Genomic DNA, 23,486 nt, shown 5'->3' with positions numbered 1-23,486 from the left:
GGAGCATTTACTCCCCCACACTTCTGGGCCGCTAATATAGCAACCTGAGATGCCAGATCCCATGCCCTGCAGTGTGGCATTCCATCCAAGTCTCGAAGCTATAGGAGAAACAATCTCTGGACATGTGGCTGGTGAGTGCCAAAGAGAATCTGATTCAGTACCTAAGATGGGTCCAAAACAGTCCAACACTGTTTTTCTTGTGTACCAGATGAGGAAACATGGCATAGTGACCAAACACCTTTTCCCAGGTCACATGGCTAGTAAGTGGTAAGTAAATTCAGGATTTAAACATAGTCTGGTTCTGGAAACTATAGAAGACCAAGATAAGGAAGTTGGATTTTATGTAGCAGGTGAAGGAAAGTAGCTGAAGAGTTTCAGGCTGGGCAGTGACACAAGATAAAGAGCTTTTGGATAAAGCTCCCAATCTCTACTTTCCTTCGCTTTCCCATGTGGCTAACCTTGGCAAAAGTAGGTGGCCCCAGAGAGGCGAGGGCACGCAAGACAGTTCCAAGGAGTCTCTGACTGGGTCCAGAGCTCATATAGGCTTTAACACCACCTCATAATCTTTCTCTGTCTTCATCGAAGCCTATTCCTACTGAAGACTATCTGGTCAGAGGCAGGCGAGATCTGGGTAGAGAAACCAAGATGAGGAGAGGAGATTCATCTAAAGACCAGCAGCAGGAGGACCAGCCATCTGTCCACTGCTGGCCTGGAGGTCTGGGGATCCTGGCACCCGTTGGTGAATCCTTCGGTGTTGCCTGAGATGGTCAGATCTCATGAATTGTCGGCCGCATTGATCACATCTATGTGGTCGGTATCTGGTGTGTATCCGCATATGTCGTCCAAGCTCATCAGAACGGAAAAAAGACCACATACAGCTTTCCCACATGCATTTATAGGGCCTCTCACCTGTGGGGAGGTGACAAGGGACAGAAGAAATTAAGTAGAAGAACATGCCAGCAGGTGCTTAGAAAGGGGTCTGACTCTATTGAGGAAGAGCAGTCAAGGTTGAGAAACCAAGAGAAAACCAAGGGAAAGGAGTAAGGAGGCAACAAGACCAGCAGTCCCATGATTTTGGCATGGTCACACTAGGTAGCAGGAAAGCACATTGGTGGGGCCAATACAGTTTGACCCCAAGCTTGAAAGATAACAAGCTAATCCCAAGCCATTACAAACCAGTGGTCTAGCACAAATCTAAAGCCCAGAGACTCCTCTACCCCACCCAACCTTATCCCACCTATATGAACACCTCATTCACCTGTGTGTTTGCGTTGGTGACTCACAAGGTGGGAGCGCTTAGTATAAGCTTTTCCACAGCTTTCATATTGGCAGCAGTAAGGCCTTGAAACCGGGGATCTCCTCCTGAGAGCCCTTTCCTGGGACCTGGAGTTCCGCTCTGCTTTCAGGGGGGCATGCATGCGCTGCTTGGGTAAGGGGTCTTCCTGGGAGCCTGGCTGGCTGAGAGAGTCCTGGGATTCTAAAGCCAGAAATGATGGGGACCCAGCTGGGCTCATCCTAAAGTCATGGGGTTCTTTAGGGGGCAACATCTGAGTCAAAGAAGGAAGCATTGCCTGGGTCTCAGTAGAAGGCATGGTTGGGACCAGTAACATTTTAGGTGTTAAAGAGTCTCTGTTAGAAGGTACTGTGGGGGGGCCAGAATAAGGCATTGATGGAACATTGATGTGGGATGTCACTGAGATTCCACTGGGAGCTGAAACTGGAGGCCCACTGCGGGGCATCCTTAGATTCCCACCAAAGGTCATGGCCACCCCTGGAGTACTGGGCTCTCCTAAGGGCATCATCTGGGGCCCCCTGAAAATCACCATGCCTGGCTGGGAGGGAGACATTCCCTCACAGTAAATCATCTGGGAAGGAGTGCGAGTCACTTGGGAGCAGTAGCTCACACCATGCTCAGGCAGCATCATACTGAACTGTGGCCCCGTTTCACTTGCATTCTGCCTGGGAGCCTCAGCTAAGGCCAAAGGGATCCTCTCCAGCTCTGTGCACGGAAGGAAGTAGTGAATGCCTGATGTGCCATCATTCCAAGAGGTATGCATTCCACTGCGTCTAGGAGATGGAGACATGTCCAAGATGGACATTGACTTCTCAGTATCCTTGAAGAGAGAGAAGTGAAATTCACCCCTAGTTCAAATTCCAATTCCACATGTCCCTCCTTCCCAACTCCAATCCCTCTTTCCCATCTCCAGACTCCACCCTTATCCAGCCTCCAAGATCTTTTGCCTGAATTATCCCAGCACCAGGCCATTCTCCTGGGTGGACTTTCTAAGAAGCAAGTCTAGCTGACAGGAGCACAGTGGAAGCCTGGACGGGACACATGCCACTTTTCCTCCGTGTCATGTTCATGTCAAAAAAAAAAGAACCAAGAGAGCAAATAAAATATTCTATATTTTAGCCTATAGCCTATAGCTTCAGTAAAAGTCTGAGAAAACCTTCAAAGATATCTTTAAGTGTAAGGGTGAAAGAACATACAAAATTAGCCTAAGTGCAGAAAGCCACAAGAGTGGGAAGAATTGAGGGTTCAGATGGGTCATGACTCTAGTCAAACTTAGAAAGCATCTGCAAATATTTACTTACAGAAGAGGGTCTGAACTGAGTTGGAACTGCAGAGGACAAGTCTGAGATCAACACCGGAGGAGGTAAGGAAAAGAGGACGATTTTTAACAAGGGTAGGAGATGAGCTTGGAAGTCAAGAGGCGGTATTCCTGGAAGACTGACTGGTGTAAAGGGAAATAAAGAAGAGATGGGCAGTAGAACCTCTTGAAACAGGACAAGATCCAGGAAATATTTTTAAAGCTGTCCATCACTGTAGCATTAGAGAGAGCTCTTGCTGAAAATCCTGATTTCTCACAATATTATTTTGAAACTATCTTAATGAATAGTTTCCCATCTATCCCTCCACTGTGACAGTCCAGAAAAGGCCAATCCATTCAAATAAGAAAACCAAAACGTAAGTAAAAAATACAGTATCCACAGAAGATACTAAAACACCAAGAGAAATTGAATATTGCAATCTCAAAAAACCAAAACAAACAAACAAAATAAATCAGGGCTCCTGGGTGGCTCAGTTGGTTAAGCATCTGCCTTCAGGTCAGGTCATGATCCCAGGGGGTCCTTGGATGGATCCCAGCATCTTCTCCCTCTGTCCCTCCCCCACTGCTTCTCCTTCTCCCTCTGCACACACACCCCTACCCCAACTCAGGCTCAGGCACTTGCTTCTCCCACTTTCTTTCTCTCTCTCAAATAAATAAATAAAATCTTAAAGAAATTGACTGGGAAAAATGTTGCCACAGATCAAGGAAAAATGAGCATCGTTCACGCACACACACAAAAAGAAAGCAAACTTAAGAAAGCAATTCCGGCTTTTACACCAATTACAGAAACATCACAGAACAGAGATAGCGGAATTCAAAGAAGTTATGTCCAGATAACAAGTTATATTAGAGGGGAGCAGGGGAGACAATGATAAGGGGCATGGAGGGGGCTTCTGCAGTGGTGGCAGTGTTTCACAGATCTTCACTGTGTAATCATCCATTAGGCTGTACACTTATATCCACTTCTCTGTTTGTTATTTTTCATTAAAATAGTTTCAAAATAATATTTTAAGAAATTGGGATTTTCAGCAAGTGAAAAATGCCATTTTAAAAATCAGAGTAGAGGCACCTCAGGGACTCAGTTGTTAAGCTTTTGCCTTTAGCTCAGGTCATGATCTCAGGGTCCTAGGATTGAGCCCCGCGTGCTCCCTGTTCAGCAGGAAGCCGGCTTCTCCCTCACCCTCTACCCCCACTTATGTTCCCTCTCTCACTGTTTCTCTGTCAAATAAATAGATAAAATCTTTCATAATTAATTAGTTAATTAATTTAAAATCAGAATAAATTAAGCAAAAATAACGGTGAATTTCAATAGGAAATATTCTGTACATTTTCCCTCCCAAGAGGGAATTTGTAGCTGTGAATGCTTATAATAATAAAAAAAATCTCAATTCAACATCTAGCTTTACACCTTAAGGAACTAAAAAAAAGAACAAACTAACCCCAAAGCTGGCAGAAGGAAGGAAATATTAGAAAAAATATCAATGAAACCAAGAACTGGTTCTTCAGAGAGATTAACAAATTGCCAAACCTTTAGCTAGACTGGCCAAGAAAAATGTGAAAGCGAGGACATTACTACCCATTTTACAGAAACGAAAAAGATTATGAGAGTACTATGAACAATTTCATTCCAACAGTTTGGATAACCTAAATGATATGGATAAATACCTACAAAGACAAAAATCTACCAAACACTGAATCATGAAGAAGTAGAAAATCTATACAGACCCATAACTAGTAAAGAGACTGAATCAGTAATCAAAACCCTCTAGGACAAAGAAAAACCCTGAACTTGATGGTTTATGGTGAATTCTAAATATTAAAGGAAGGATATCAATGCTTCTCAAATTCTTTCAAAAAATTGAAGAAGAGGGAATACTTGCTACCTCATTCCGGCATTGCCTTGATACCAAAGCCAGGCAAAGACATCACAAGTGAACTAAACAACATCTTTCATGAATACAGATACCAAAAAAATCCTTTAAAAAAAATTCAGCAAACCAAATCCACCAGCATATTAATCAGATTATACAACATAACCAAGTGGAATTTATTCCAGGAAGACAAGGCTGATTCAGCATCTGAAAATCAAAGTAAAATAAAGGGGGGAGAAAGCAGAAAAAGCACTTGAAACAATACAATACCCTTTCGTGATTAAGGAAAAAACTCAAAAAAACAAAGAATAGAAAGAAACTTCCAAGTTGATAAAAGGCATTTATGAAAAACCCATAGCTTATAGCATATTCATGATGAAAGACTGAAGGCTCTTTAAGATCAAGAAAACAAGGATGGCCACTTTGACCATTTTTTAAAAAAATGTTCTGCCCCTATACCTTTTTATTATTTATTTATTTATTTATTTATTTGCCAGGGAGAGAGAGAGAGAGAGAGCACGTGCGCACAAGTGGACAGAGTGGCAGGTGGCCGAGAGAGAAGCAGGCTCCCTGCTGAGCAAAGATCCCCCCTCCCCCCATGTGGGGCTTGATCTCAGGACTCTGAGATCACAACCTGAGCTGAAAGCAGCAGCTAAACCGACTGAGCCACCCAGGCATCCCCACTTTGACCATTTTTATTTCACATTGTATTGGAAGTTCTAACCAGAGCAATCAGATAAGAAAAACAAAAGGCACCTGTATTGGAAAAGAAGTGAAGTGTCTGTTCCCAGATGATATGATCATATATGTGGAAAACCAAAGGATTACACATACACCTGTTAAAACTAACAAATTCAGTAGTAAGAGTCATTTTATAAAAGATTGTTTATTTATTTATTTATTTATTTGAGAGAGTGAGTAAACACATGTGTCAGAGAGGGGTAGAGGAAGAGGGAGATAATCTCAAGCAGACTGCACTGAGTGTGGAGCCCAACTCAGGATTCCATCCCATGACCCTGAGGATCATGACTGAGCTGAACCCAAGAGTCAGACACTTAACCAACTGAGCCACCCAGGCACCCCATAAGTAGTAAGATTCAAATTCAAGGCATGAGTAGATACTTTTCCAAAGAAGACATCCAGAAGGCTAACAGACTCATGAAAAGATGCTCACCATCATTCAGCATCAGGGAAATACAAACCAAAACCAGGATGAGATACCATCTCACACCTGTCAGAATGGCTAAAATTAACAAGAGAAGAAACAACAGGTGTTGGCGAGGATGCTGAGAAAGGGAAATCCTCTTGCACTGTTGTGGGAATGCAAACTGGAACAGCCACTCAGTAGAACAGTATGGAGGTTCCTCAAAAAGTTAAAAATAGAGCTACCCTATGACCCAGCAACTGCACTACTGGGTATTCACCCAAAGTACACAAAATACAGATTCAAACGGGTACGTGCACCCCATGTTTATATCAGCATTAGCAACAACAGCCAAAATTGGGGGATATATATCTATCTCAATCACACAGTGGAATATTACTCAGCCATCAAAAAGAATGAAATCTTGGGGGTACCTGTGTGGCTCAGTCAGTTAAGTGATTGACTCTTCACTTCAGCTCAGGTCATGACTTCAGGGTCATGAGATCAGGCTCCAGATGGGTCTCTGCACTGGGTGTGGAACTTGCTTAAGATTCTCTCTCTCCCTCTCCCTCTGCCCTTTTCCCCATCTCCCTCTTCCTCTCTTAAAGAAAGAAAAAGGAAAAGGAAAGAAAAAAATCCTGCCATTTGCAATGATGTGGATGGACCTAGAGTGTATTACACTAAATGAAATTAGTCAGAGAAAGACAAATTACCATATAATCTCATTCATGTGTGGAATTTAAGAAAGAAAACAGGGCATCTGTGTGGCTCAGTTGGTTAAGTGTCTGCTTTGGCTCAGGTTATGATATCTGGGTCCTGGGATGGAGCCCCACATCGGGCTCCCTGCTCAGTCAGGAGACTACTTCTCCTGCTCCCTCTATTACTCTCCTGCCAGTGTTCTCTCTCTCTCTCTCAAAAATCAATCTTTAAAGAACAACAACAAAAAAAGGAAACAGTGAACAAATGGGAAGCAGGGAAAAAAGGAGAGAGGGAAACAGACCATAAGAGATTCTTACTGAGACAGAACAAACTGAGGTTTGAGGGCAGGGAGGTGGTGGGGATGGGCTAGTTGGGTGGTATTAAGGAGGGCACTTGTGATGAGCACGGGATGTTATATGTAATTATATATTATATATATTCAGTCATATGAATCACTGAATTCTACTTTTTTTAAAGATTTTATATATTTGTCATAGGGAGAGCAAGAGCACTTAAGCAAGGGGAGCAGCAGGCAGAGGGAGAAGTAGGCTCCCCACTGAGCAAGGAGCACGACCATGGACTTGATTCCAGGACCTTGGCATCATGACCCAAGCTGAAGGCAGACGTTTAACTGACTGAGACACCCAGGTGTCCCTGAATTCTACTCCTGAAACCAATATTGTACTGTAAGTTAACTAAGTAAAATTCAAATTAAAAAAAAAAATTGGGGATGCCTGGATCGCTCAATCGGTTAAACAACTGCCTTCGGCTCAGGCCATGATTCCAGGGTCCTGGGATCAAGTCCTGCATCAGGCTCTTTGCTCGGAGCCTGCTTCTCTCTCCGCTTCTGCCTGCCGACACTCTGCCTGCTTATGTGCTCTCTCTCTGTCTTTCTCTCTCTCTGACAAATAAATAATAAAATCTTTAAAAAAATAAAAATAAAAATCAATTAAAAAATAAAAAAGATTCAAATTCAATACACAAAAATCAGTTGTTTCTATCCACTGACAATAAACTATCTGTAAAGGGAATTACAAAATCAATTTAATGGATAATAGCATCAAAAAGAATTAAATATTTAGAAATAACCAAGGAGGTTAACTTAATCACTGAAAACTACAAAATATTACTGAAAGAAATTAAAGACAAAATAAACGGAGACACATCTTAGTGTTCCTGGATTGTAAGACTTTAATAGTTATGATGTCAATGCTAAGTATAATAACCTACATATTCCATACAACCTCTTACCAAAATACCTTTTTTGCAAGAATAATCTACCCCCTAAAATTCATATGGAATTGCAAGGGACCCCAAATAGCCAAAAACAATCTTGAAAAAGAACAAAATTGGAAAATTCACACTTCCTGATTTCAAAACTTACTACAAAGCTAAGTCATCAAAACAATGTAATATTGGCATTAACTATAGACCTATTCATCAACAAAAGGAATAGAGCCCAGAAATAAACCCCCATACATATGATCAAATGATTTTCAACAAGGGTGCCTAGATCGTTCAATGGAGGAAAGGACAGCCTTTTAAATAAATGGTGCTGGCAAAGCGGGATATCCACGTGCCAAAGAATGAAAGGCCTTTACTTAATACTACATATGAAAATTGATTCAAAATGGATCAAAGACCTCCACACAAGAGCTAAACTATAACTCTTAGAAGAAACATAAGGGGAAAGCTTCATGACGTTGGATTTGGTAATGATTTCTCGGATATGAAACTAAAGGCATGGCAACAGAAGAAGAAAAGAGAAGCTGAATTTCATCAAATTAAAATCTTTTGTGCATCAAAAGACACCACCAGCAGAGTTATAAGGGCAACCCGCAGAAGGGGAGAATACATCTGCAAATCACATATCTAACAGAGACTAATATCTGGAAGATATAGGGAGCTCCTAGAACTTAACCCAAAACAAACAACCCAATTCAAAAATGGGCAAGGGACTTAACTAGACTTTTCTCCAAGGATATACAAATGTCCAATAAACCAATGAAAGATGCTCAACATAACCAGCCATTAGGGAAATGCAAACCAAAGCCACAATGTGATACCACTTCACACCCGTTTGATTGTTACCAAAAACAAAAACAAAAAACCCCATAGTGATGGCAAGACATGGAAAAATTAGAACCCTCGTGCACTGATGGCAGCAATGTAAAATGGTGCAGCCACTATGGAAAAAAGAGTAGGACAGCCCTTCAACAAATTAAAAATAAAATTACTTTATGATGTAACAATTCCACTTCTGGTATCTCCCTACAAGAATTGAAAGCAGGGACTGAAACAGGTATTTGTATGCCCATATTCGGGGCAGCAGAATTCATCAAAGCCAAAATGTAGAAGCAACCCAAAGTGTCTATCAGCAGATGAACGGATGAACAAACTGGGGCATATACCTAAAATGTTCTATTATTCAGCCTTTAAAAAAAAAAAAAAGAGGAAATTCTGATACATACTTCAACATGAATGAGCCTGGAAGACATTAAGCTAAGTCAAATAAGCTGGTCACAAAAGGACAAAAAAAAATGTATGGTTCCATTCATAGGAGATATTTAAGGAAGTCAAATTCAAAGAGACAAAGTAGAATGGTGATTGCCTGTCAGGGATATGGGCAGGCTGGCATTGGGAAGTTACTTTTTATTGGTTGAAGAGTTTCAGTTTGGAAGGCAGAGGAACATAGTGAAGGGAGGGAAAAACTGCAGGAGACTCTTTTTTTTTTTTTTAATGATATTAATCTATTTGACAGAGAGAGAGAGATCGTAAGTAGGCAGAGAGAGAGAGGGGGAAGCAGGCCCCCCATTGAGCAGAGAGCCCAACGGTGGGGCTTGATCCCAGGACCCTGGGACCATGACCCAAGCTGAAGGCAGAGGCTTAACCCACTGAGCCACCCAGGCGCCCCCCACAGGGGACTCTTAAAGGAAACAAACTGAGGGTTGCTACATGGAGGGATGGGGGAACTGGGTGATGGACATGGGACGGTGTCCCCGGTTGTAATGAGCACTGGGTATTATAGAAGACTGATGAATTACAGCCCCTAAAACAAATAATACGTCATATGTTCATTAATTAAATTTAAATTTAAAAAATAAAAATAAAAGAGTTTCAATTTGGGAAGATGAAAAAAGTTGTGAGGATTAATAGTGGGGATGGTCGCACAGAAATGTGGTATGACTAATGCCACTAATTATACACTTAAACATGGTTATAATGATATTTTTGTTATGTAGATTTTACCACTTTAAATGTCTAAAAAAGGTCCTACTGGCCAAACTTGTGACAATTTGAGAATCAAAAAGAATAATGACTACTCGTTTTAACAGAAGCTTTGAACATTGTGATTTGAAGTGAAAATTAAGTGTTTTTTTTAATCTCTTTCTGGTAGGAAACATTTCAAAATCACCAGAAGAGTCCAATGGTTTAAGAAAAATCCTGCTTTACAGAAGAACACAGACTAATAAATGTAAAAGGAGTGGTAGAATTGGAAAATCATTATTTTACAACCCTTCATAAAACTTTCAATTAAGGGGGGTGCCTGGGTGGCTCAGTGGGTTAAGCCTCTGCCTTCGGCTCAGGTCATGGTCCCAGGGTCCTGGGATCGAGCCCTACATCGGGCTCTCTGCTGAGCAGGGAGCCTGCTTCCCCCCGTCTCTGTGCCTGCCTCTCCGCCTACTTGTGATCTCTGTCTGTTAAATAAATTTAAAAAAAAATTTAAAAAAAAAAAACTTTCGATTAAGGAAAAATTAACATTTGGTTGACACCAATAGGTGACTGATTGGTGGGGAACCGCGCATTTGGATCTATCCAAGATAATGTTACACAGATTACTTTCTGACCACAAGGCTAAAAGTTAAGTTTGAATCAGGAGATCAATCAGGCTTTTCACTAACTTAATTCAAGGGCCAAGCCTAGTGTGACCCAAACGTGGGGATCCAGATTCATCTCTGATGAAGAAGGAGTCTACCATACCCATGAGACCTTCTTCAGGAATCCAATGAAGCTTAAGGTCTAAGTTCAGTTTAGAAATGGATCCAAGAGCCAGAGGATCAAGCTAAATTATACCAGGAGAATGCAAGATGATAAATCCGGAAGAAGAAGAGCCCACAAGACCAAAGACAGGATCATGAAAAATGGAAAGTCAGTCTGGAAAAAAGAAAACTACTCTAATTTCAAAGAAACTCAAGAGATTGAACAACCAGATGTGGCGTGTGGTTTTAAACCAGATCCTGGTTTGGACATAGTATTGTAAAGCACATTTTAGGCACAACTAGGGAAATCTGAAAACAAATTACATTTAAGATGATATTAAGAAATTAGCATTCTGTTGGGGAGGGTATGTGCTTTGGTGAGTACTGTGAAGTGTGTAAACCTGGCAATTCACAGACCTGTACCCCTGGGGATAAAAATATACTGGGGCGCCTGGGTGGCTCAGTGGGTTAAAGCCTCTGCCTTCGGCTCGGGTCATGATCCCAGGATCCTTGGATCGGGTCCCAGATCGGGCTCTCAGCTCAGCGGGGAGCCTGCTTCCTCCTCTCTCTCTGCCTGACTCTGCCTACTTGTGATCTCTGTCAAATAAATAAATAAAATCTTAAAAATATATATATATTATATGTTTATAAAAATAAATAAAAAAATTTAAAAAAGAAATTAGAATTCTGGTAGGTTTGAAAATGTTCTGACTATGAAAGAAAATAATTTTCTTTCACCCTAGAAGGGTTGGGGAGAAACTGTCTCATTCACCACTATACGCAGCTCGCATAAAGCAAGCACATAACAGGCTCCAGATAATGTCTATCAGGTGGGTATTTCTGGGGCGCTCAGCCCCCCTTTTCCTCCCTCTCAGTGACGGCCCTCTTTTATTTTCATGATCCTTCACAGGCAGACTTCTTTGGAAATGCTTAAAATATACACCTTCACCACTACCTTGCCTAGTTATTCCCCCAAATTCGATTTGGCCCCCATTTCTCCACAGAAAACAGCTCTCATGAAGGTCATCAACGACCTTCGCGTCACTAAATCCAAACACTTGTCAGACCCCTTCTTGCTTGACCTCTCCGGAGCTCCTGAGACTACGGACCACACTCTGCTTCAAATGCCTTCCTCCTGCGGCCTTGGGAACACATTTTGTCACACTTTCTTGGTTTTTCTCCTTCTTCCTCAACCACCTCCACAGGTTTCCCATACTGCCTACTTTCCAGGCAATCTTTCTCATGCTAATGATCCATTTAGGTTTATATTCCACTTATTCTAGACCAGTAGCTCCAGGGCAGAAATCTCCGCAATCTTCCAACTGCCTACTGCTCAGGCTCATCCCTCAATGGACTGGTTCTAAAACTCATCCTAACTCACCCCCTCCCCGCAAGCCTGTTCTTCTCATCCTTTGCTCTCTCACAAAATGTCACTATTCTTGCCCAGTCGTGCAGGCCAGAGATCCAATAAGGTGTCCCCGATGACTCCTTCACCGCCTAGATGCAAGTTAATGACCAGTTTTTGTGGTGTCCACCTCCAAAACATGTCCAAGACCTATTTGGTTTTCTCAACGTTCACCCTCACCTTCCTAGTGAGGCTGCCACCTTGGTTCTCACTTGGATCATCACAGCAGCTTTCCAGCAATCACCTGGAATTCTGCCCACCTATCAGGGCAACTCTTTACAAAATGCAAATCTAATCACAACAGATCACATTTAAATTCCTCAGAGGCTTCCTATGGGCTATGGCCCTGCAGGACCTTCGTTAGGTGGGATCTCCGCCTCCCTCCCCTTGGGCCACTCACCCATCACTCTCTTGGCCTTAGTTCTAAGTCCATCTCTCACTTCCTCCCAAGGCTGATTCCCTTCCTGTCTCTGGTCTCGGACCCTGCAAACCCTTCACCTAGCCAGTTCCCCAGGTCCAGACCAAATCCTCAGCTGTCTTCCCCACCTCCTAAATCAACTCAAAGACCTCTGCTATTTGTTCCCGTGGCCCCCGTTCTTCTCCCTCATAGTAATTTGTACGTGTCCAGTCATTCAGCTACTTATTAATATAATAGCATAGTATCCTGCAGTAAGCTCACCCAAACGTCTTGGCAAAGGCCTGCTACTTACTAATTTTTTCCTCCCTGCTTGCTTCCTACTGACAGAAATCTAACTCTGTCTTCTTTCCTGGATATTCAGGTATCCAGGGCGTTCCCAGGTCCTCTTTACCCCCAGGGCCCAGCACAGGCGCTAACGCTGGGTGAATATTAATTGCATAAACGTCACATCATTTATGTCCGCGATCTCCCATCCCTCCCCTTCCCAACCCTACCCTCACACTTCTGATACCTCAGATTTCTGCTTCCCTCCACCCACCACCCACCCCCCGACGCCCGGCCCTGGGGCTGACGTCTGGACTCACCTGTACGAGCTGATGCTGAGGCGGCTGCCACTGTATCTGCATCTCCGCCTCCCGCTCCATCTCAGCCTGGGATGGGCTGCACATCAGGACGGCGTGCGGGTCCAGGCCCACGCCAGATCACAGCTTGAGACGCTCCGGCTCGGCGTCGCAGGTCAAGCGCCCCGCCACCACCACGCCACAATCACAATTGCCTAGCTCAGCTTCTACTTCTCACCGAGCCGGGGGGGCGGAGCCAAGGGCCGCACCCACAGACCCACCCATCAGCAGCCGCCCCACCCCGCCCCGCTGCAGGGGGCACCCAGGTCCTGCCCGGACACAACAGGGTCACTAACAGGGGACCTCAGACCGTCACCACACCTTGTGTCTGAAGTCTGCCTCTACCCGATTTACCCCATTGGCCCTTCAGTCTGAGCATCTCTTTTTGGTCCTTTTGGTCCGAGCGGGGGGAAGAACATTGAGGTTGCAGACTCTAGGCCTTGGAGACCTCAGAGTGGAAAAACCAGGGCGGGAGGCAGGAGGCAGCTACAGACAGGGGTACGGGAGACAGGAGAACCATAACCAGCACCCCACCAGGTCAGGGTTCTTTGTCATAAGCTCCCAGCGGCCTGGATCTTCTCTGCTATAAACCAGGTACCTCTCTCCCTTGTGTGTACAAACCAAATTCTGGGACCTTCCTAGCCGGTGTCTTTATTCCAGAATTCTTACTGAGTACCTCCTGTGCGTTGCACTGTTTTTCGGAACTAGGGATATAATGGCAAACAAGACAGAACCAAGGGTCTTAACTCTCAAGGAATTTTCATGTGAAATGGGAGGGCAAATGAATATAATAAAGTGGTGGCGAGTGCCACAGAGAAAATGATATAGGAAAATGTGAGCTGAGCACTGAGTCCCTGAAAGGGACCTCCCCATAGGAAGACTGGAGAAATCTGAAGCAGAAGAGAGCTTGGCTTGCGGGAAGAATCCCAGGGGGACTGGGGGACAGCCACTGTGTGAGTGTGGAGGAAAGTGGAATGATATGATAGGGAATGGTCTTGGACAGCAGCCTGAACTTCATTCAAAGTGTGATGGGAAGCCACTGAAAGATTTCAAACTGGAAATTAATAGGATCTAAGTTTTTAAAATAATCATTGGGGTCCTTTGAGGTTTATGGATTATAGGAGATGAGATCAAAGCAGGGACGCCAGTTAGAAAACTAAAGCAGGGCGCCTGGGTGGCTCAGTGGGTTGGAGCCTCTGCCTTCGGCTCAGGTCATGGTCTCAGGGTCCTGGGATGGAGTCCTGCATCGGGCTCTCTGCTCAGCAGGGAGCCTGCTTCCTCCTCTCTCTCTGCCTGCCTCTCTGCCTATTTGTGACTCTGTCAAATAAATAAATAAAATCTTAAAAAAAAAAAAGAAAGAACGAAAAAGAAAGAAAGAAAGGAAGAAAGGAAGGAAGGAAGAAAGAAAGAAAGAAAGAAAGAAAGAAAGAAAGAAAGAAAGCAAGCTAAAGGAGCTCTCCAAGAAGGAGCTGTTAGTATTTGGTGGGTGCTGGTGATGGCAATTAGAGGATATTTTAGAATGAAAAGGAAAAGAACTTGGTAATGGGTTGGAATGGTAAAGGGCTGAGAGGAAATGAGGAAACAAAGATGACCCCTAGATTACTGGCTTGAACAACTGAGTGATGACTGCCCTGTTTGGGAATATGGAAAGAGAAGAAGAGCAGATTGGAGGCAGCTGAACCAATTCAATTTCAGGCATACTGACTTTGGATGGTCCACTAAATGTGCTCAGAGAGAGATAGGGGTTTTAAATGTAAATTTGGGCATTGACAACACAACACCTTATGGTGGTCATAAGGCCATTGGAGTAAGTGGGATCAGCTAGGAGCTGGTTAGATAAAGGGACTGGGGACAGAATCTGAGCATCTCCTACATGTAAGTTTCAGCAGAACAGAAAGTTCATCCAAGGAGACTGAGAAGTAACAGACGGAGAAGTAGGGGAGTCAGGAGATTATATTTCGGGAAGCCAAGAGAAGTGTGCATTCAAAAGAGGGACTGTGCCACCACATCAAAGGTTGCTGAGATAAGAACCAGGACTTGACAAGATGGAAGTCATGGGTGACTGACAAAAGCAGATGGAGCCTGGGACTACTGGTCTTGGTGTCGTGAGTTCTAGCCCCATAGCATGTGTGTGTGCTTAAAAGAGGTTTTGCTATAAATGGGGGCAAAGAAATAAGATGGTAGTTAGGAGGATTGAGGGAGGCTAAACAGGGATCCACCAATAAAGAGAAACTGATATTGAAGGAGATAGCTTAATTATAGGAGCGACATTGATAATTCAAGTAAAGACAGGACCCAGACGGAGTACGAATGGGCAAGTGGGACTTTGGTGAAAGGGGGGACTTTTGTTCTTTTGTAACAGGTTGGGTAAGAAGAGTCTTGACTATCGTCGTGTTTCCAGCCACTAGTACATGGTGGGGCTGGGAGCAGGCCCTTGGGAAATAGTGGCTGTGCCTCTATCACTAACACCTGCTCAGGTCTCAGCTCAGGTGTCACTGCCTTCTGGGACCATCTCTGACTCTCAGGTGATACCTCTCCCAGTTTCCATAAACTAATGTTTCTCCCAACATGGCATCTCGACTGTGCCTGCAGAATGAATCATATTTGAGGGGCGCCTGGGTGGCTCAGTGGGTTAAGCCGCTGCCTTCGGCTCAGGTCATGATCGCAGGGTCCTGGGATCGAGTCCCACATCAGGCTCTCTGCTCAGCAGGGGGCCTGCTTCCCTTCCTCTCTCTCTGCCTGCCTCTCTGCCTACTTGTGATCTCTCTCTGTCAAATAAATAAATAAAATCTTAAAAAAAAAGAATGAATCATATTTGATACATGGAGCAAATTATTAACTGCTTATCCTCTATAGGATAAAATTATTTATTTTAATAATTATTAATTTAAATAATTTAATAATTATTAAATAATAATAATAAATAATTATTAATAATAAATAATTAATAATAAATAATAATTATTATTAATTTAAACCATTTATCATTTATGAATAACAACATTAATAATTATCATTAATTTAAATTATTTCATTAGTTCTTTAGTTAATTTAATTAAATATTTTATTTTTTAAAAGATTTTATTTATTTATTTGACAGACAGAGATCACAAGTAGGTAGAGAGGCAGGCAGAGAGAGAGGGGGAAGCAGGCTCCCTGCTGAGCAGAGAGCCCGATGCGGGGCTCCATCTCAGGACCCTGAGACCATGACCTAAGCCGAAGGCAGAGGCTTTAACCCACTGAGCCACTCAGGCACCCCATTAATTAACTATTTTAAAGTTAATTTATTTTGCTATTTTTTTCAAATTTCATATTTTCAAGTGACCATGAAATGAAAAGAAGAAGAATGTGCAGAAAAGAAATATAGGAGTGAAAATTTTCTTTTACTTGTAAAGCAAGTACATACAATTAGTATGACAGTACCAAAAAAATGAAAAAAGTAAAACTGTTTACATCATTTTCACATCAACCTGTTTGAACTTTGATCCTTTCACTGCAATCTGAGACCTTATATAAGTGATCTTCGGTAACTAACAAATGATTTTAATAAAACCAAAACTGCTAAATTGTACCAATGATGTAACATTTACTTTCCTGATTCATCTTTCATTTTAAAACAGCTAAGACTTTTTAAAAATAAATTTCCATTTTAAAAGTGTGATTCCAATTCAGTAAAACATTTCGTGTGTGAATTAAAATTTGCCTTTAACCGGGGCGCCTGGGTGGCTCAGTGAGTTGGGTGTCTGTCTGCCTTCGGCTCAGGTCATGGTCCCAGGGTCCTGGAATTGAGCCCTGAAATGAGATGGGCTCTCTGTTCAGCAGGGAGTCTGCTTCTCCCTCTCTGTATGCTCTTCCCCCTGTTTGTATTCCCCCTCCTCAAATAAATAAAGTTAAAAGAAAAATTTGCACTTAACCAAACAGAAGTATTTTGCCTCTCATTTGCACTGTTTCACTGTTCTAAATTTTAACACGAAACTCCAGCTGGCTGCGCTGAAGGACAGAATGGAGGTAAATCAAGTTCTGTTTCTTTGTCTTTATAATCAATCGCTGTAAAGCTGTGGAAGCTACTGTGTGAACACAGGCATATCTCATACCACACGTGTTAGAGACATGACCCATGCCTAACGTGAGTTCCAAGCACAACTGAGCACTCTCTGAATTAACTTCCAGTAGGGGCACCTGGGTGGCTCAGGTGGTTAAACATCCAACTCTTGGTTTCGGCTCAGGTCATGATTATAGGGTTGTGAGATGGGGCCCTGTGCCCAGCTCCGTGTTTAGCTCAGTCTGCTTGTCCCTCTCTCTCTGCTCCTCCTCTCCACACCCCCCAAATAAATAAATAAAATATTTACAAAAAGGTCTGTAGTAAATATATGCTAGTACATTATTTTCATGGTTTTTTTCTTTATTTTTTTATTGAGATATAATTGACATTTAACATTATAGTTTCAGGTGTACAACATAAGGATTTGATATGTGTATATATCATAGAATGATTACCCCAATAAGTGTAATTAACATCCATCACCACCATTATAATCTTTTTCTTCTCTCAGCAACTTTGTGGTATACAATACAGTATTATTAACTACAGTCACCATGCTGTACATTACATCCCAGGACTCTTACAGCTGGAAGTGTGTACCTTTGACCACCTTCACCCACTTTGCCCGCCCCTCACCTCCTCACCGGCCTCCCACAAACCTCTGACGACCGCAGTTTCTGTTCTACCTATGAGTTCAGTGCCTTGTTTTGCTTTTTGCTTAGGATCCATATATAACTGATATCATATTTGTCTTTCTCTGCCTGACTTATTTTACATACAAACTGCCTTCAGGGTCCATCTATGTTGTCACAAACGGCAGGATTTCCTTCTTTTTTTACTACGGCTGAATAATATTCCATTGTGTGTATATGTATATACATGGCAGTGATCAACATTTTGTATACTCGGTGGTATCCTTTTCTCCGTGTACAAGTATACATGTTATAGCTCATTTTTTGTGCTTTAAATAAAAATGAGTCATTTTCAACAAAATAAAAATCAGGAAAATTTTCTGAATGCATCATCTGGTTAAGATGTGAAGTCTGGAGGCGCCTGGGTGGCTCAGTGGGTTAAAGCCTCTGCCTTTGGCTCAGGTCATAATTCCAGGGTCCTGGGATCATGCCCCACAACGGGTTCTCTGCTCAACAGGGAGCCTGCTTCCTCCTCTCTCTGCCTGCTTCTCTGCCTACTTGTGATCTCGGTCTGTCAAATGAATAAATAAAATTAAAAAAAAAAAAAAAAAAGAGGTGAGGTCTGGAGTCAGGGCCTGGGTTTTAATCCTAGTGATGGCTCTGGTTCTGAGATTTTGGAATGTATTTTTTAATTTTCCTGATTCCCCTGAGGGGTGCCTGGAGGGCTCAGTCAGAAGACCATGGGATTCTTGATCTCCAGGTTTTAAATTCGAGCTCCATGTTGGGTATAGAGATTACTTAAAAATAAAATCTTTAGAGGTACTGGGGTGATCTAAAATCTTTAGATCAGGTCATGATCCCAGGGTCATGGGATCGAGCCCCTGCATCAGGCTCCCTGCTCAGTGGAATCCTGCTTCATCGTCTCCCACTTCCCCTGCTTGTGCTCCCTCTCTCGCTGTTTCTTTGTCAAATAAATAAGTAAAATCTAACAACAACAAAAAAGCTTAAGGAAAAAATAATAAAAATAATAAATAATAAATAAACAAATAAAAATAAAATCTTCAAAAGAAAAAAAGAAAGGAAGAAACCAGTCCCTGAGAAGATAAGCTTTGTGACTTATCAATGTTCCATTAATGTCATTTATCCTATTAACCTCCCTGCAAAGGCCAGGCAGGGCAGGACAGAGCAAGCACTACCCCTTAGCTTTAGAACCCATTTTTTTTTTTTAAGATTTTATTTATTTATTTGAGAGACAGAGTGAGAGAGAGAGAACATGAGCAGGGGGAGGGACAGGGAGGAGGCAGGAGCAGACTGCCCACTGAGTAGGGAGCCCAATGTGGGGCTCAATCCTAGGACCCTCAGATCATGATATGCGCCAAAGGCAGATAGATGCTTAACTGACTAAGCCACCCAGGTACCTGCCCCTAGAGCCTAATTTTGGTGTGGACATCTTGAACACCAGAGGCTTGTGGGAAAGAGGGGCTTACTCTGGGGGTCCTGCTTCATGCCCCAACCTGAGACTACACCCCATCATTGGCTGACTGTCTAACAGGCATGGCCCCCTGATTGCCTTATCATCCTTCAGAACCTGGCTCATTCTAGACTCCAGTCTTGAGTTAATGAGCTGTGCCCCAACCCCCTGTACCCCTCCCCCTGAGGCATCTCTGATTCCTGTGCGTACCCGTTACACACACACAGCACAGTGCCAAATGTCAGGCTCTGTCATAGGCACTTTCGTGGCCTCTCTTCTGTCATTTAAAGAAAGGATTAGCATACCCACTTTACACATGTGGTAGAAATGGATGCTGACTCAGAGAAAAGCAGCCCCTCAAATCATAGGAAAGGTAATTCCCGAGCCGTATGCTGCTTAACACCTCCAGACTCGTTTCCCTGCTGGGAACACCCTGCCCTATTGTCTCTAGAGCTTCCCCAACCGGACCAACTCCTGCCCATTTTGCACTCCCTATAAGGTAGTCTATCCTGATACTCATGCTGGGTTAGGTGCCTCGTCTATGCTCCTGCTGTCCTGGCACAGAAAACCAATTGCTGAACCAATTGTTCTGCTGAGCAGAACATTGTTGACAATGTGCTTGATATTTATTTGCTCAAGAGTCTTCCTTTTCCGGGCACCGGGGTGGTTCAGTCATTAACCGTCTGCCTTTGGCTTAGGTCATGATCTGCGAGTGCATCCGGCTCCCTGCTCAGCGGGGATTAATAAAATAATTAATTAAATAAATTAAGGTAATGAATAAATTAAGTTAATATATAAATTAAATTAAAATAAATGGATTGAATTGATTGGTTAAATTAAATAAATAAAATCATTTTTTTAAAAAGAATCTTCCTTTTCTGCCTTCTCCCCGCCCACCCTGAGGCTCACATATACACACCCTATTCCGTGTTTGCCTCTCAGGGCTCCTCAAAGTGCAGGCCATGGGTGGTACCCGTTTGCAGACTTCACCAGTCCTGCAACGAGATACGGACAGAAATTGAGCGAAACGTTTAAAATTCTTCTAGCTATGTGGCCAGTTATTTCCGTGTGTTGAATCCAATAATGAAAAACTGGGGCTTGTCTTGTGTATATCCTTTTTTTTTTTTCATTTTATTTTCCTGGTAATTAGTTTTCACTGTGTTTTAGAAAAGAATCCATCCTGACTGATTAGGGGTGGGAAAAATTTCCCTCAGCCAGACAGATTGAGAAGCACTGGTTTATTTTTATTTCCCTGGGTTCTGGCATAGAAAGGCATTGAGTAGCTGCAAAAGTGAAGGATAAATGAACGCACTTGACAAATGGGTCTACCCTAAGGTATTAGAAAGAACAGAACTTGGTGCTGCATTGCGTTGATGCTGGGGAAGAACGGGGGGCATCAAGGGAAACTCCCAGGTGTTTACCTTGAGTGCTGGGCGGTTGCTGAGGCCATTCCCTAAGATTATGGGGGACATTGAAGGAGGAGCAGATTCAGACATTTTACAGATAACAAATTCATATTTGACCAGATTGACTTTGAGGTTACCTATGAGATGGCCACATAAGGATGCCCAGAAAGCATTTAGAGATACGGGTTAGAAGCTCAGGACACAAAATCAAAGCTGGAGAGTGCAGATTTCCGAGTTGAAGCCGTTAGAATATAGAATAGGAAGAGAAGTGGCTACAGAAACCTCTGGGTGCGTGGCACCGTGTCTGACACATGGACGCGATGAGCAACTCTCGGTCAAATAGAGAGGCTGTTAGGTAAGAGCCTGGGCCCATTTTATTCTAAGCCCACACTCTTCCTTATTGGATTATAAGTGTTTTAAACTTCTGGGGCACCTGGGTGGCTCAGTGGGTTAAGCCTCTGTCTTCAGCTCAGGTCATGATCTCAGGGTCCTGGGATCGAGCCCCACATCAGGATCTCTGCTCAGCAGGGAGCCTGCTTCCTCCTCTCTCTCTCTACCTGCTTCTCTGCCTACTTGTGATCTCTGTCTGTCAAATAAATAAATAAAATCTTTAAAAAAAAAAAATAAGTGTTTTAAACTTCTTATTTTCCTGCTGCCCCAACAGCCCCACAAACAGGCTGTGAGCCCCCAAGCACCAGTGTGAAGGTGTGGTCTCTGCTACAAGTCCCCTCTTTGTCCTGCCCTGGCTGCGACTAGTGACATTCAAACACACCAATGACGTCCCCTCCTGCCTTTTGCTTGGGTACTCCACTCTGACCCCCATAAAGGCACTTGTCCACGGTTCCTGCTCTCTGGGTTTCCCATCTGTTTGGTTGAACGTGTTCCTTTGGTGCTGCCCTCATAGCCCTCGGCAGGGCATGCCAGCCTCCCTCTTCTCCACCTTCTCTTTCACACGTCTCTGTGTGGTTTTAGTCTGTGTGACTATAAAAAAACAAAAAACAAAAAAAAATTTAAAACCACATATGCACACATTTCAAGTAACAAAATTGTTCCTTAAACCATACTTATAACCCAATTCGACTTTTTTCTTTTTTTTCTTTTTCTTTTTATTTATTTACTTGAGAGAGAGAGAAAGAAAGAGAGAGAGAGCATAAAAGGGGAGAAGCAGACTCCCTTGGAGCTGGGAGCCCAATGCAGGACTTGATTCCAGAACTCCGAGATCATGACCTGAGCAAAAAACAGTTGTTTAACCAACTGAGCCATCCAGGTGCCCAACTCTGTTCAACTTTCAATCTGTGATGCCTTCTAACAGGCACCACTGGGGCTGGCGGTGAAGATGAAGACCAGAAAAGGCTAGGAACCAGGAAAGCACAAGGCAGATTAGAAAACATAGGAGAGCCAGAACTCAGCTGTGAACTCGGGAGGGCTGACTGGGGGTGCTGAGGTGGCTCTAGAAGAAAGTCAGAGCCAGATTTTAAAGGTACAGCCTTGAACTTCATCGTAAGTTGCAGAAAGACGCTTTCTCTCTGCTTCCTGACAGTATAAAGAAGGTATGGACAAAGGTACAAGGATTGCACCGGTTTATTTATTTATTTATTTTTAAAGATTATTTATTTATTTATTTATTTGACAGAGAGAGAGATCACAAGTAGGCAGAGAGGCAGGCAGAGAGAGAGAAGGAAGCAGAGCTTCCCGCTGAGCAGAGAGCCCGATGTGGAGCTCAATCCCAGGACCCTGAGATCATGACTTGAGCCGAAGGTAGTGGCTTAATCCACTGAGCCACCCAGGCGCCCCTGCACCGGTTTATAATAGCCAAAGAAACTTGGAGATAACCCAAATATCTACCAATAGGAGAATAAAAAACACACTGTGTGGGGTGCCTGGGTAGCCCAAGCAGTCTGCGTCAGGCTCTGTGCTCAGCAGGGAGCCGGCTTGAGATTCTCTCTCTCATCCCTCTGCCCCTGCCACTTGGGTTCTCTCTCTCTCTCTCTCTGAAATAAATAAATCTTTTAAAAAACACACACATTGGGGTGCCTGGGTGGCTCAGTGGGTTAAAGCCTCTACCTTCGGCTCAGGTCATGATCTCAGGGTCCTGAAATCGAGCCCCGCATCCAGCTCTCTGCTCAGCGGGGAGCCCCGCCCCTGCCTGCTTCTCTGCCTACTTGTGATCTCTGTCTGTCAAATAAATAAATAAAATCTTAGTAAAAAAATCACACACACATTGTGTTGCAATCAAAAGTGGAATTCTAACTTCAAGTACAATGAATAAGAATGCCAGGTATCATCATAAATCTCAAAAACACACTCTACTAAATGTGATGTGTCCTGGGTTGGATTTAGAACAGGAAAAGGACATTAGTGGAAAAACTGGTGAAATCTGTATAAAGTCTACAATTTACTTAGTAGGATTTTACCAGTATTTGTTCTTAGCTTTGACAGATGTATCACTGTTAGGTATGACGCTAACATTGCAAGAAGCTGAGTGAGCAGTTTACAGTAACTCTCTGACTACCTTTGCAACTCTCCTGAAATTTAAATGACTCCCAGATAGTTTATTTGTAAAAATGTAAGCTCAAAGAAAAAAAAGCAAGTTTTCTTTCTTTCTTTTTTCTTTTTTCTTTTTTTTTAAAGATTTTACTTACTTATTTGACAGAGAGAGACACAGCAAAAGAGGGAAAACAAGCAGGGGGAGGGGAAGGAGAGGGATAAGCAGGCTTCCCACCAAGCAGGGAGCTTGATGCAGGGCTCGATCCCAGGACCCTGGGATCATGACCCGAGCCGAAGGCAGACACTTAACTGACCCACGCAGACACCCCAAAAGCAAGTTTTAAATGAAAACATAGACTCAAAGATAAAAATTAGTTAATGCAATAGGATAACATTTATACATAGTTTCAAACCATACAAATAATACTAGATATGGCTTATGGACACATACATATGTAATAAAGATATAAAAAAATTCATAAGAATGAAAAATACCCAATTTAAGATAGTGGTTTCTCAGAGCAGGAAGGAGGAGAGAGTAAGGAAGCAGATCCAAGAGAAGTAGTGATGGAATTTCAAAAATGTGGGTACTGTTTCTTCCTCTTTAAAGGAATCTGGGGGAATGTCCATCGACAGAGGAATGGATAAAGAATATGTGGTGCATATAGACCATGGAATATTACTCAGCCATCAAAAATG

General features: G+C 42.9%; 1 protein-coding gene across 1 annotated transcript; it reads right to left on the bottom strand.

Annotated features, from left to right (window-relative positions):
- Positions 1 to 664: 664 nt before the first annotated feature.
- Positions 665 to 12,773, bottom strand: KLF17 (KLF transcription factor 17). The gene is made up of 3 exons (XM_059377076.1): positions 12,714 to 12,773; positions 1,259 to 2,114; positions 665 to 909 (listed from the first exon to the last, which is right to left on the bottom strand). The coding sequence occupies exons 1-3, from the start codon at positions 12,771 to 12,773 to the stop codon at positions 665 to 667; spliced, it is 1,161 nt and encodes a 386-aa protein (XP_059233059.1).
- Positions 12,774 to 23,486: the final 10,713 nt, after the last annotated feature.

This window comes from Mustela nigripes, chromosome 14 (genome assembly GCF_022355385.1).
Source record: "Mustela nigripes isolate SB6536 chromosome 14, MUSNIG.SB6536, whole genome shotgun sequence".
NCBI lineage: Eukaryota > Metazoa > Chordata > Mammalia > Carnivora > Mustelidae > Mustela > Mustela nigripes.
Note: the sequence above shows the minus strand (reverse complement) of the source record. Positions and strands in the feature narration are given on the sequence as shown.